At 41.5% G+C, this 13,373-nt stretch overlaps 1 protein-coding gene across 1 annotated transcript; it reads right to left on the bottom strand.

Moving 5' to 3' along the window:
- Positions 1–10,425: 10,425 nt before the first annotated feature.
- Positions 10,426–12,770, bottom strand: LOC106090856 (E3 ubiquitin-protein ligase FANCL). Its single transcript, XM_013257190.2, has 3 exons — positions 12,529–12,770; positions 11,476–12,468; positions 10,426–11,410 (listed from the first exon to the last, which is right to left on the bottom strand). Exons 1-3 carry the CDS (start codon positions 12,631–12,633, stop codon positions 11,369–11,371), a joined length of 1,140 nt encoding a protein of 379 aa, XP_013112644.1. The 5' UTR covers positions 12,634–12,770; the 3' UTR covers positions 10,426–11,368.
- Between the last annotated feature and the right edge of the window lie 603 nt (positions 12,771–13,373).

Raw genomic sequence — 13,373 nt, 5'->3', positions numbered from 1 at the left:
CCCGGGAAGAATCGAACCGCTCTAGCCCTTGTATTATACTTAACGGCCCTGCCTGTATAGGCCTTCGATATGTTCTTTCGAAGCCGTTCCCTTACGAGTTCCAATTGGGTAGCCTTAGGCAAAGCGGCATACTCCGGGTCCTTCATGACATCTAACTGGCGAGCCAACCTGTACACGCTTCCATGAGTTACCATATTTGTTCCAAATAGAGCAAAATATGGTGTCATACCCGTGGAAGCATGTACCGAAGATCGCAGGGCACATTCGATGGCCGAGATATTCTGGTCCCACTCCTTCTGATCTTCCTGCAAATAGGACCTTATTGCTGCCAGTATAGATTGGTTCACTCGCTCCGAAGCGTTAGCTTGGGGCGAGTAAAGACCTGTCCTGAAATGGGTGACCCCATAGGCTTCGAGGAAAGCAGTAAAATCCTTGCTCGTGAACTGCTTACCGTTATCAGACATCAGGGTCTCAGGCACGCCAAACTTATGGAAAACCTCTGTCGTCAAGAACCGGATTACGTTGCGCGATGTGGCCCTTCCCATGGGTTTGAGCAAAACAAACTTGGTGAGGTGGTCCAGAACGATAAATATGAACGAATTTCCGGTCTTCGACCGAACATAAGGCCCCAGAAAATCTACATAGACTTTTTGGAACGGCCTATCGATCTGGACTTCCTCACCCATGGGCTGCTGCATATTCTGGAAATTAGGCTTCGACTCCTTACATGTCTGGCATCTCTGCACGTAAGCTCGCACTTGAGCACCCATATTCGGCCAGTAAAACATCTCCTTCAAACGCCTCAAGGTCTTGTGAAAGCCTGAGTGGGCGGCCGTTGGTGGGTTATGTGCCTTGGCGATAGCCTCCGAGGTTACCTCCTCTGGTACCCATAGCTTCCAGGCGAACTCTTCGCTGGGTATATCTGTGGTCACCGGAACCGTCCTTTTATAGAGGCGACCATCCTTAACGCGAAGATCAGGCAACCTTTCTCCATTCTCCTCGACCACCCTTACCTTCTCGAGGTAGTTTTCGGCCCTGAACTCCGGTGCGTCCATGTCCAACAAGCGCCAGAAACCAAGCTCATCCATATTATACCGTGAGAGAGCGTCAGGCACCACATTCTGGCTTCCTCGCCGATGCTCAATCTCAAAGCTATGCCCTTGAAGCAATAAGCTCCACCGGGCCAATCGTCCGCTTAACTCCTTGTTGGACATTAGCCATTTTAGGGACGAATGGTCGGTGATTACCGTGAAGGGCATAAGCTCAATATATGGCCTGAATTCCTTGAGTGCCACGACTACCGCCAGACACTCTCGCTCTGTTACGGAATAATTTTTCTGAGCTGCCGTTAACTTCTTTGAAACGTAGGCTATTGGGTGCTCTCCGCCGTCATCGTCCTTTTGAAAAAGAACTCCTCCCACACCCACATCCGAAGCGTCGCATTGGACATAAAAATGTCTTTCAAAATCGGGGTGCCTCAGGACGGGACTCCTCGTAAGAGCCTCTTTTAACTTTTCAAAAGCAGATTTCGCTGCCTCTCCAAATTCGAAGGTCTTCCCCTTTTTCAATGTATTAAAAATGGGCTCGGCAATTGTGGCATAACCTGCTATAAACCGGCGGTACCACCCAGTCATTCCCGTGAAGCTTCGTACTTGCTTCGCACTTTTGGGGAAGGCAAAATCCATTATGGCCGATACCTTACCAGGGTCTGGCTTCAACCGGCCTCCACCGACGATGTACCCCAGATAGCGCAATTCTCGGAAACAAAATTTTGACTTGGCCACATTAATTGTGAGGCCGGCCTGCGTGAGCAGAACAGCCACTTGTCTCAGCAGCTCTAGGTGCGTCCCGAAATCTGGAGCCACGATTAGCAAGTCGTCCAGGTAGACGAACACCCTCTCACGCAGATGTGCAGGGATGACTTTATCCATTAACCTACATAACCTTTGGGCCGCGTTACACAGCCCAAAAGGCATAACGGTAAAATGGTATAAAGGCCTCCCTGGAACGGTAAAAGCGGTCTTCTCCCGGCTTTTCATATCGAGCGGGATTTGCCAGAAAGCATCTTTCAAATCCACACTCGAAATGAAATGCGTATCTCCAAGCCGGCTGAGCAGGCCCTCTATGTTTGGGAGCGGATAAGCATCCTTAACCGTAAGGGCATTGAGCTTCCGGGCGTCCAGGCATAGTCGGTTTTTTGTGCCCTTTCGGACTAAAGTCACCGGGTTATTCCATGGGCTTTGGCTTGGCTCAATGACCTTCATGTCAAGCATTCTGTCCAGCTCGGCAAACATTAAGCGCTGCACAGCTGGAGAGACGGGATAGTGCCTTTGTTTTACCGGTTCCGCATCTGCAGTGTCGATAATGTGCATCTCTAGAGAGGTCTTGCCCAAACCTCGATGCTCAAAGGATGGATAACGCTCAATTACCGTGGCCAATCTTCTCTCCTCATCTTCGTTTAAGGCGTGACGGGATGGGTCAACTGGTTCTTCATCCTCTTCAGCCCCCAGGGACAAACTCTCGACGCTGGCCACCAACTTAAAAGCCTTCATAAAATCGATGCCCAGGTATAGGGCCTTGCTCAAGGCTGGGACCAAAAAGAACTCAATCTGTTTCTCAAGTTTCTTAACTTTTACCTTCACTCGGATGCGGCCTACGACCTCTAGGGGTGTCTCGTCCGCTGTATGAACTACGGCTCTATATGCAAATATGGGAATCCTGGCCTTTTCGACCCTTTCAATGCAATCCTGGCCAAGGCAACTCACCGTGGCGCCACTGTCCAACAGTCCCTCGACCTCTTCCTCACCAATCTTTATCCGCATGTAAAGCCGGGAATCTTCACCCTCATACAATTTCGCAGAGGCTATTTCTTTCCTAAGGTCTTTCCTTTTCTTGTACCTGAGCCTGGCTTTCTCCATTCTTGTCTTATTCACCTTGAGGTTACCTTCGCTAAAAATTCTGTTTCTAACCTCTTGGTACTTCGCCCTCCTTATGGTCCAAAGCGTTATTTCCTTTAATCTCAATTCAGAATTTAATTCATTCTCCAATTCATTCTTAATCCTATCCTTATTCTCTAAAATAGTTACTCCAGCGGAGTCCTGCTCCACATGATCGGCTACTACTGGGGGTGCATCGGTTTCGGGCGCGTTTCCCCCTCTCTCGGGCCCGCTTGTCGGTTTCCCTGACACCGCGGACATTTGGGTTTCACCACGTTCTCCATCCCGCACCCATAGCAAAACAGTTTCCTTGTGGTGGATGGGCAGTCCACAAAACCGTGGCCCTTCTCCCGGCAGTTCCAACAGATATAATTGGACTGCCTACTGATGGCTTCTATTTCCAGTTCCGGCTCCTCTTGGTCATATTCCAGCTCATTTACTCTAGGGGCAAATTGCTGGCGGTGTGCCTGAGCGAACTGCCTTTGATTTGCTAGCAGCAACTCCGCCTTCCTACACTCCTCTCTGAAGTGCTGCAACCCATACATTCTTATCGGAAAGACCAGCGCCGCCATTGCCTGTTTGAGATTGCCTTTCATCATCTCCACCATCATCTCCTCCCTCATGGGCTCCCGTTGCTGGTGGCGAAGGCGCAGCATAGCGTTACAGAAGTCCTCGAACGACTCGTGGGACCCTTGCCTTCGGTCCATCATCCTCCTCTGTATATCGAAGTCGCTCTCGAACTTCCGAAACTGCGCCAGGAATGCCTGTTTCAATTCCGGATAACTGCGAATGTACCCCAACCTCCTCTGCATCCAGTACCACTCCTCCGCCGGTCCCTCCAGCAGCTGTGGGAACTTCACCAGCACCTCATCCCACTCACACCGATAATCCTCCCGAAGCTGTTCTATACGGAACATAAAATCCTCGGCGCTCATCGACTTCGTGGTGCCATCAAACTTCACCCGCCATTTCTCCACATCTATTCTTCTAATGGCCTGACGATTCGGAATAGGCGAAACTTGCGGGTAATGTGGCGCCGGCGCGTTTACAGCATCCGGAAGATATGTGTTTCTGTCACCCAGGTGGTACTGCTCCGGTGGTGGATGAGGGGATGGCCACCCATCCGGTGGTCCCTGCGGGGCGTCTACGGCTGGAAAGGTTTGGTACTGATTCATTGTTGGCTCTCGGTACTCGCTGCCTCTCGGAATTCGATTCGATGGTGGTATCTGCTGGCCTACGGCCGTGTGTGGCTGCGCTGGTTGTGCGGTCGCTGTCTGTGGGACGCCTGTGCCCATCGGAACATTTAAGTGGGCCAAGCTCTGCTGTACAAGCTGGGGTACCAGCTGCCTCAACTTCTCATCGAGTAACCTGATGAGCTCTAACTGTCCCACACCAATGGCCGAATCTATGACCGCGTTTAGGGAACCTCCTTCTCGTGGAGCTTGGTAAAGCGCCTGGCGTGCAGCATTCGTCTCCCGGTTCTCTCTACGTTCTCTCTGGACCGTCTGAGCTGTCAAGCTGCTGAACTCCGGCGTGTCCGGAGTTATACGTACGTCCGACATATCCGATACCGACAAGGCTGGACTGGAAACCGCGGACGTGACCATCATGGGGGTGACTGTTGCTGTTGTTGTGGCCATTGCCATTGCCGAGGCTGCTGCTGTGGTCGTAATGGCTGTCGCCATGTTGGTTACTGTGGTTGTTGTTGTTGCCATAGCCGATGTGGTCGGATCAGGAACCTCACTAGTGTAACTATTTGCTCTGGTATTGACCATTAAACCTACTCCAACCTATAACCTATACTACTAATTAAACTTGATGACAATTCCAAATTACCAAATTCAGCCAACTCAAACTCTAAATACACTAATTATGTCTTCTTCTTTAAACGCAGATATGAAAACCAAAATTCACAAACAAGGTAGAAAGTGTAGTGCATATATCCTACTATAAGGTGGGGAACAAGTGAGAGAAGAGCAAATCTAAGCGGATAAGCGAAGCATTCTAAGTTTCCAAATAGGACTTCTCCAAACGTATCCGGAAACTGCTTTCTCTGCCGTAATGTATTGTATGACCCTGAGATGCTGTAGTATATTGGTATTACGTTTGCTACCTACGGACATAACCACACGGCTGTTGTTGAAAACATAAAGATAAACCCAACAACGTCTCATGTGCTTTGGCTCATGGGTATGATTGTATTAAGCGGACGGACAGGTAAGCAAAAGTAATTTGGGCTATTGCAGTTAACTATTGTATATAATGGCATCTCCTTCTCTCCTCAGGCCCGTCGCAAACGAAATGCGGATACCAAAATCCTTAAACTTCGTGACTTACGGGAGTTAAAGATTAGTAAAACACCGTGCCACATCCTGCATCTAACCAGCTTCCAGTCACCACCAGTTTGGCACGCGATCCAAGCTTTTGAAAACTTACGATCGGGACTCAATCCGGTAACCGAAATCCGATCAGTTGCTGGCTGTGGCGATAAAATGATGCGGTCAACCCGATAACTCGGGCCCCATGTTGCGGGCGCCATTCTTGTCGTGGACCCCGGAGGGTCCGAACTGTCTCAGCGGAGAAAGGGGACATAGTGTGCTGGCGGGCGCTGGCTGTTGGCGTTAGAGCTCCGGCTGTGGCTCAGTCTGGGGCGCGGTTCTTGCCAACACACCATGTCCAGAGACAGCTGACAAAAAAACTAAATTGAAACCAGCTCTGGATGGGATAACAACACAGGGTCATACTTACTTTACGGCAGGCACGTTATTCGCCTTCTTACTCGCACTTACCGCTATGGATTCGCTCTTCAGGGGGCACTGAGACATCCTACAGTGCCCTGGACGGCCCACCCCAACCATGGTATCCGTTGTCCAACAGTTTTGGATACCCCAGAATCGTCTCCCCGTTCCCCCTCTACAGCATGGTGCACTACCCCTTCCTTACCTTAATGATCTACTCTTCCATAGCGAAATGAGAATACTAAGCCAAGTGGAATTTCATTTCTACGTTATAAAAGGTATGTATGGGCTTTATTTAGAGGTTACATCCTCTGATTTTGATTCTATACGTTAAATTAACATTGATCAAAATATTTAAATGTTAAAGAAAGCTTTATAATTACTGCAATTTACAAAAACAAAAAAAAAACGCAATTTTAAGGCAATGCAAAGTAAGAAATTCAATTAATTAGATAAAGATTAAAACAAATCAAACTTCTAAAATCAATCCAAAAGGACTTAAAAAAAAAATAAAAAAATTACAATATATATATATAACTGTTTTTTTTTCTTTTCAGAAAAGTGCCTTTGTTGCGTCTGTCAGATCGCCGGACTGGAATGCTTCGACGACGGCTCCCCTGGATAGCAAGACAATTTGGTAGCGGAGGTGCCCTGGATCTCCCTTTTTATGTTCTTGGTAAGTATGTATAGGTAGTTCGTGTAATGTCTTACCCTCAATAAAAATATATAATTTCTTGTTTTTCTTTTTTTTTCTTTTAGCCAACCTGCAGGGACAACATTAAACGACCAAAGGGTCTTTTATTTAAAGTGTATTCCTAGTGCCCTAGAATGAGCTCACCCTACTTCCTAGGTTGTATCGTCCGTTCAATCACCGGACTGCAGATATGAAACCCAATGTCTACCCTGTTTGCTGCCTAAGTTATTCTGTTTTCCTTTTTTTTTATTTCTTATATTTTTATTCCAGGATGTGTGTCAAGCTAAGTTTCTCTGTGTATCGTTCTAAGTATTGAACATATAAAAAGGAGCATACATCGGCCTACCTTGGCACCTACGGGCTGCTGGTGCAAAATTCCCTCGGGGACACTGGAGCAGATGGCGGCGGTGGAACCAATGATGAAGCTGGAGATGCTGATGAGATGATGATGTTGTTGAGGATGGAAATATTGACGTTGCCGTGGATGACGATGGTTAAAATTGCAGTAGAGGTGGGTATTTATTATTTGACAAAAAGTTTTTGTTGTTCTGTTTAGTCTTTGCTATGTTTTATTCGTGGCTCAAATTAACGTTCTTTTTCAAAGCTTTTTATATTTCACAGGATCTTTTTTCCTTAGCATTAATTAGCACTAATAAGTTTATTTAGCTTTAAGTTGATCTAAAGTAACTTCAGCTTTTTTACTACAAAAGCTAGTCTTTATTCCTTTCACAAAAACAAAGGAACATTTATTTGCTTTTAAATAAAAAACTTTATGCCTTTGGCATCACATATTCTGATTTGTTTTTTTTTTTCTTTTGTTTGTCAAGCTCACAATCAAAGGTTTGTAGAACACAACATAACCTTTTCTTTTTTTTAAAGTTTTCTCTCTTTTTGTAACACCACTTTCAACACTCTTGAGTACACCACCTCTTACTGCTTGCACGGCTCCATCCAAAAAGAACTCGTCATCTTCCCTTTACTGTCCATCATGGTTCCCCCAAGCCATCATGTCCACCGAGGAACCATCATAAAATTTTGTTTTCCAAAATAGCAAAAACAAACAACATATGGTTTCCTCGATTTTCATTGTAGTAGTTACCTTTGTATGTGGAGGTAACATATGCTGGTATCGCAGGGTTGCATTCACCAGCTGCCATAAAAAAAACAGACTGTTCAAACCCAGATGTCGCTCTTCTCTAATCAGACATAGGGTGACACGCTACAAAGAGTTTGAGATTTTCCTAACATTTCCTGCCAATCAACACATATTGGCAAGCTATGGTCGACTAGTTGCAGAGAAGGTAATCTTACTTCTAAATAATGTTGCTCATATTGTGCAAAGTTGCAAAACCGCACGGCGGAGCAAGACTCATTTACTTTAATTTCATATTCAGACGGCAAAAATAAGTTTGCTATTTCAGCATATATATTCTGCTCCAGCTTAGGCACATATTCAAAATGTTCCTTTCTACTGTCCGTAGCACATTTCAGCGTTGTTAATAAATCTGGCAAATTCTCTAGAAGATCCACCACAGTCCAATCTGGACTAATATTTAAGTTTTTGTTGGAAATAGTTTCTACGTTGTAGTTCAGTTGTAACCTCATTTCCCAAATTGACAATTTTGGAAACGTAGGACATGTTAATTCTATGTTAAACCACCGCCCCTAAGTATTATAAATAATCAAAGAGATTTATAATTAAAAAATTAGTTTGGTGTAAACTACCTTAACTTTTAAAGGGCCATTGAGGTACATGCCACTTTTGCTGTTTTCGGACGATTTGAGGCCAGCATATTTTAATAAAAGGTGCTCTTTGTAATTCATATCCATCGTTCCTGTTTTCAAGTACCCATATTTCTGATTAACAAAATTTTTTTGATTAATTTATTAAATCTTGAATTTGGAGTTTGTTTTCTTGTTTGGCTTGTTTTGGCTTTCTTCTCCAATCAAATAACATAACTTGATAACTTGTGACACATAAATAAATGAGCATGGTACAATTAAGAGGTATTGTCATTAGCACAACAACAAAAATCTACCCCCAACGAAACTACCTTGAGTGGCAAATGCCGTTAATTGAATGCCAAAGTGCTTTTAGAAATAAACTTTGTTTTCACAACTTATCTTTTACAAACGTGTTTTATATTTGTATTTGCATCATTGTAACACTGTTATGTTGCTAATGTGTGGAATATCGGACAAAATCTTTTTAAGTTAAAAAAAAATATCTCTTCTGTGCTATCAAGCCTTTGACATTTATATATACTACAAAATCAAAACAAAAATAAAAAAATTGTGCTCAGCTGTTTGCATGATCTCACCTTATTAGTGCATACTGTCAAGCCTTTGACATTTATTGGGTTGCCCAAAAAGTAATTGCGGATTTTTCATATAGTCGGCGTTGACAAATTTGTTCACAGCTTGTGACTCTGTAATTGCATTCTTTCTTCTGTCAGTTATCAGCTGTTACTTTTAGCTTGCTTTAGAAAAAAAGTGTAAAAAAGGTATATTTGATTAAAGTTCATTCTAAGTTTTATTAAAAATGCATTTACTTTCTTTAAAAGTATCCGCAATTACTTTTTGGGCAACCCAATAGATTTACAGGAAAATCAAAACAAAAATAAAAAAATTGTTCCAGCTGTTCGCATGACCGCACCTTACAAGCGCATCTTCATAAATGAGAAGGAAATATCCTAGGCAAATTTATACAAGGTAAAGTCATTAGGGCAGTGTAAACTAAAGAAGTTTAAGTCACTTGCCCAGCTGATGAAATCGTGGTTGAATTAAGAAGGCTGGCAAACTTGCCCAACAACAGCGAAATCAACGATACAAACCTGTGGCGATGGTGGCGCAAATTCCCACTATGCTATCGAATTTCTGGACATTTCCTAAGTGACACTCTAGTTTGTACTTGCATATCATATGTAGCAGCCATAAGATCAAAAGATTAATGATTATAAACGTGTTAATTATAAATTAAAACCATTGCAAATTGCAAATTTTGCCCATGAACATTCCTTTAAGGAACTGGGGCAAACTTCTCACATATCAATGAGTGCAGTCCGATTTAAGTTTTAAGCTCCTCCTTTTTATAGCCCAGTCCGAACGGCGTGCCGCAGTGCAATACCTCTTTCGAGAGAAGTTTTACATGGCGTAGTACCTCACAAATGTTGCCAGTATTTTATTTTAAGAATGGAGTACACCTTACATCCAAACTTAAATTCGTAGACCAATAAAGATCATATGGGATTCAGATAAAGGCACTTATATTTTTAAACTCTTAGTCCCGTTAGCATGGCATTTCACTAAAAAATCTTCGAAAATAAATATTCTGAAGAAACTTTTGTTCCATATAAAGTAAAAGAAGGCGCAGCGGAGCGGGTCCGGGTCAGCTAGTATAATAATAAAAACGATAGCCCTGTCATTCGAATGCATTGATTTTAATCTAAAATTTATGTGAATGTTATTGTAGCAGTTGTTGTACACTGTGGCGGCAGTCCTTGCCGATGAAGGACACCATCGGGTCAACCCGGTAGAACAACCAGCTGCCATGGGATTGACAAAAATGCATAATACCATTTCTTTCAAAATGCTATTATGGTTGTTAAAAATGAAAATTTTTATTTTTAATCAAAGTTCGCAGTTTAATTTGTAAATTCGCTTGTTTGTTAAGTATTGAGTTTACCTTTTTGTTTTTTTCATTTACTACAATATGTTTACAAAATTGTCATTCTCGGAATAGAAATTTAAACCGATGGTTTAAAGTTGGACTAACAAATGTACATCCCATTTATATCGTGGAACGTAGTCGTTTTTAATCATGTCGTATACAACAATCTATTTTCTGACGGTGGATTTGCGAGTGCGTTGTATTCTTGATATTTTTTAAATTATTTGCACACGAAAGTTTGGTAATAGAAATACGTGGAACTTGATCGTTTAAATCTATGTCGTAAACAACAATCTATTTTCTGACAGTGGATTTGCGAGTGCGTCGTATTCTTGATATTTTGTAACTTATTTCCAAACGAAAGTTTGGCAATAGAAATACACAGTATTAAATAATAAAATCGACTTTATGACCAAAAATTTAAAAAAAAATTCTTAATCGACAACAAAATTTTTTTAAAATGTCGAAAATTTACTATGTCTATATGTGGAGGTGTATCCAAATGTTTATATGTGGAGGTGGCGATCCGTATCTAGCTCCTACAGGTGAGCAATCTCGTTCCGGTCAAAAGGACTGATCGCCGCGGGAACATCAGGCCCATTGGTTATTTAAAGGCGCCAACAAGTCGCCTAGTCATATCGAGCATCATAGGCACTCAGTATTTATGCAAGAGCCGGCGCAACTCGGCCTCTCGCTGAGACTCCGCTCCATACTGCTGATTGTCTGCGACTGCAATTGCAGATACTCCCTATGGATCTTTCCCCTATCTGCAACCTGTAGACGCGCCCGGAAGCTCGCAGCTAAGCTTCTAGTGATAACTATGAACACCACAAAGATCGGAGCTCAAAGTTCCAGCTTGTGTGGTGCTTAGTTATCCCGTGCCGGGCGAAATTATGGTGATTAAGAAAACTGTATATGAATTGCGAATAACGACAATGCGGTTTCTCACAATTTAAACAAATGGTATTTCAGCACTAGAGATGTCGAATTGATGGGCCATACTTCATGGAGCCTCAAATTGGTATTCATTGACTTATTTTTATATTCACTTTAACTTTTCGGTTGCCCTTGAAAATAACTTGAGATTACCACGCAAATAAACTTCTAAAATTGTTGACAAGGGCTAACGTATACTTTTAACAGGTGTACTTCTTGGCTTATACAAAATTGAGATATATTTTACATATTTGGATTCCATTCGGTTTCGGATACACAAATACACGTTAATTCGCACATGTTAATCAAATAAATAACAATAGTTATCTACATGTAATTAAAATCATATACTTAATAAAAAGTTTAATATTTGCATATTACCAAATCCCAACAGCTATTTCAGTTGCAACAATTCTTGAAATGATGTAGAAAGTTTCTGTAACGATAAATACTCACATACATTAAAAAAAACAGACTAATTGGGGTTTTCAAAGTACCTACCGATTTACAGAATGGGCAAGCCCCAAATGCAACATCAAGGAACGTTTTACCGTCAGCTAAAGTGCTGAACCATTCTTTTAAACATTCAGCATGAAATATCAAACTGCAGTTGGAATTATCACAGGAAATTATAGGTATTTCGCCTGTGTCTAATTTGTAAGTGTAACAAATGTTACAAAATTGCAACGAGGCTTCTGATCCATCAGGAGGAGGCATGGGGAAGAAGCATAAATCAAAAATTCGCAGAAGATTTTTGTGAACATCAAGTTCGCTATCCCAGTCACACAATCCCTCACTATAAATACGTCGCAAATTTGCTACTTCTGTAGTTGGCCCAATTATATGGACGGTCATTGAACTTAAAGGAGCGAAAGGATCAGAAAATTGTAATTTCAAAAAGATACGTTCTTTAAGTACGAATAAACGCCAATTTTCCTTTGTGGTTGGCAAAGTTGGTTGAACCACATGGCACAATTCGTCAATATCTGTAAAGTTTTCGTAAAATGAAGCCAAATCTTCCAGAAGTTTTCGAAAATGCTGCAGTAATGCTGTAAGAGTTTGAGATTTTCCTAACATTTCCTGCCAATCAACACATATTGGCAAGCTATGGTCGACTAGTTGCAGAGAAGGTAATCTTACTTCTAAATAATGTTGCTCATATTGTGCAAAGTTGCAAAACCGCACGGCGGAGCAAGACTCATTTACTTTAATTTCATATTCAGACGGCAAAAATAAGTTTGCTATTTCAGCATATATATTCTGCTCCAGCTTAGGCACATATTCAAAATGTTCCTTTCTACTGTCCGTAGCACATTTCAGCGTTGTTAATAAATCTGGCAAATTCTCTAGAAGATCCACCACAGTCCAATCTGGACTAATATTTAAGTTTTTGTTGGAAATAGTTTCTACGTTGTAGTTCAGTTGTAACCTCATTTCCCAAATTGACAATTTTGGAAACGTAGGACATGTTAATTCTATGTTAAACCACCGCCCCTAAGTATTATAAATAATCAAAGAGATTTATAATTAAAAAATTAGTTTGGTGTAAACTACCTTAACTTTTAAAGGGCCATTGAGGTACATGCCACTTTTGCTGTTTTCGGACGATTTGAGGCCAGCATATTTTAATAAAAGGTGCTCTTTGTAATTCATATCCATCGTTCCTGTTTTCAAGTACCCATATTTCTGATTAACAAAATTTTTTTGATTAATTTATTAAATCTTGAATTTGGAGTTTGTTTTCTTGTTTGGCTTGTTTTGGCTTTCTTCTCCAATCAAATAACATAACTTGATAACTTGTGACACATAAATAAATGAGCATGGTACAATTAAGAGGTATTGTCATTAGCACAACAACAAAAATCTACCCCCAACGAAACTACCTTGAGTGGCAAATGCCGTTAATTGAATGCCAAAGTGCTTTTAGAAATAAACTTTGTTTTCACAACTTATCTTTTACAAACGTGTTTTATATTTGTATTTGCATCATTGTAACACTGTTATGTTGCTAATGTGTGGAATATCGGACAAAATCTTTTTAAGTTAAAAAAAAATATCTCTTCTGTGCTATCAAGCCTTTGACATTTATATATACTACAAAATCAAAACAAAAATAAAAAAATTGTGCTCAGCTGTTTGCATGATCTCACCTTATTAGTGCATACTGTCAAGCCTTTGACATTTATTGGGTTGCCCAAAAAGTAATTGCGGATTTTTCATATAGTCGGCGTTGACAAATTTGTTCACAGCTTGTGACTCTGTAATTGCATTCTTTCTTCTGTCAGTTATCAGCTGTTACTTTTAGCTTGCTTTAGAAAAAAAGTGTAAAAAAGGTATATTTGATTAAAGTTCATTCTAAGTTTTATTAAAAATGCATTTACTTTCTTTAAAAGTATCCG

Source organism: Stomoxys calcitrans, chromosome 2 (genome assembly GCF_963082655.1).
Source record: "Stomoxys calcitrans chromosome 2, idStoCalc2.1, whole genome shotgun sequence".
Taxonomy (NCBI): Eukaryota; Metazoa; Arthropoda; class Insecta; order Diptera; family Muscidae; genus Stomoxys; species Stomoxys calcitrans.
The sequence above is the reverse complement of the archived record's forward strand: the minus strand, read 5'-3'. Positions and strand labels throughout refer to the sequence as shown.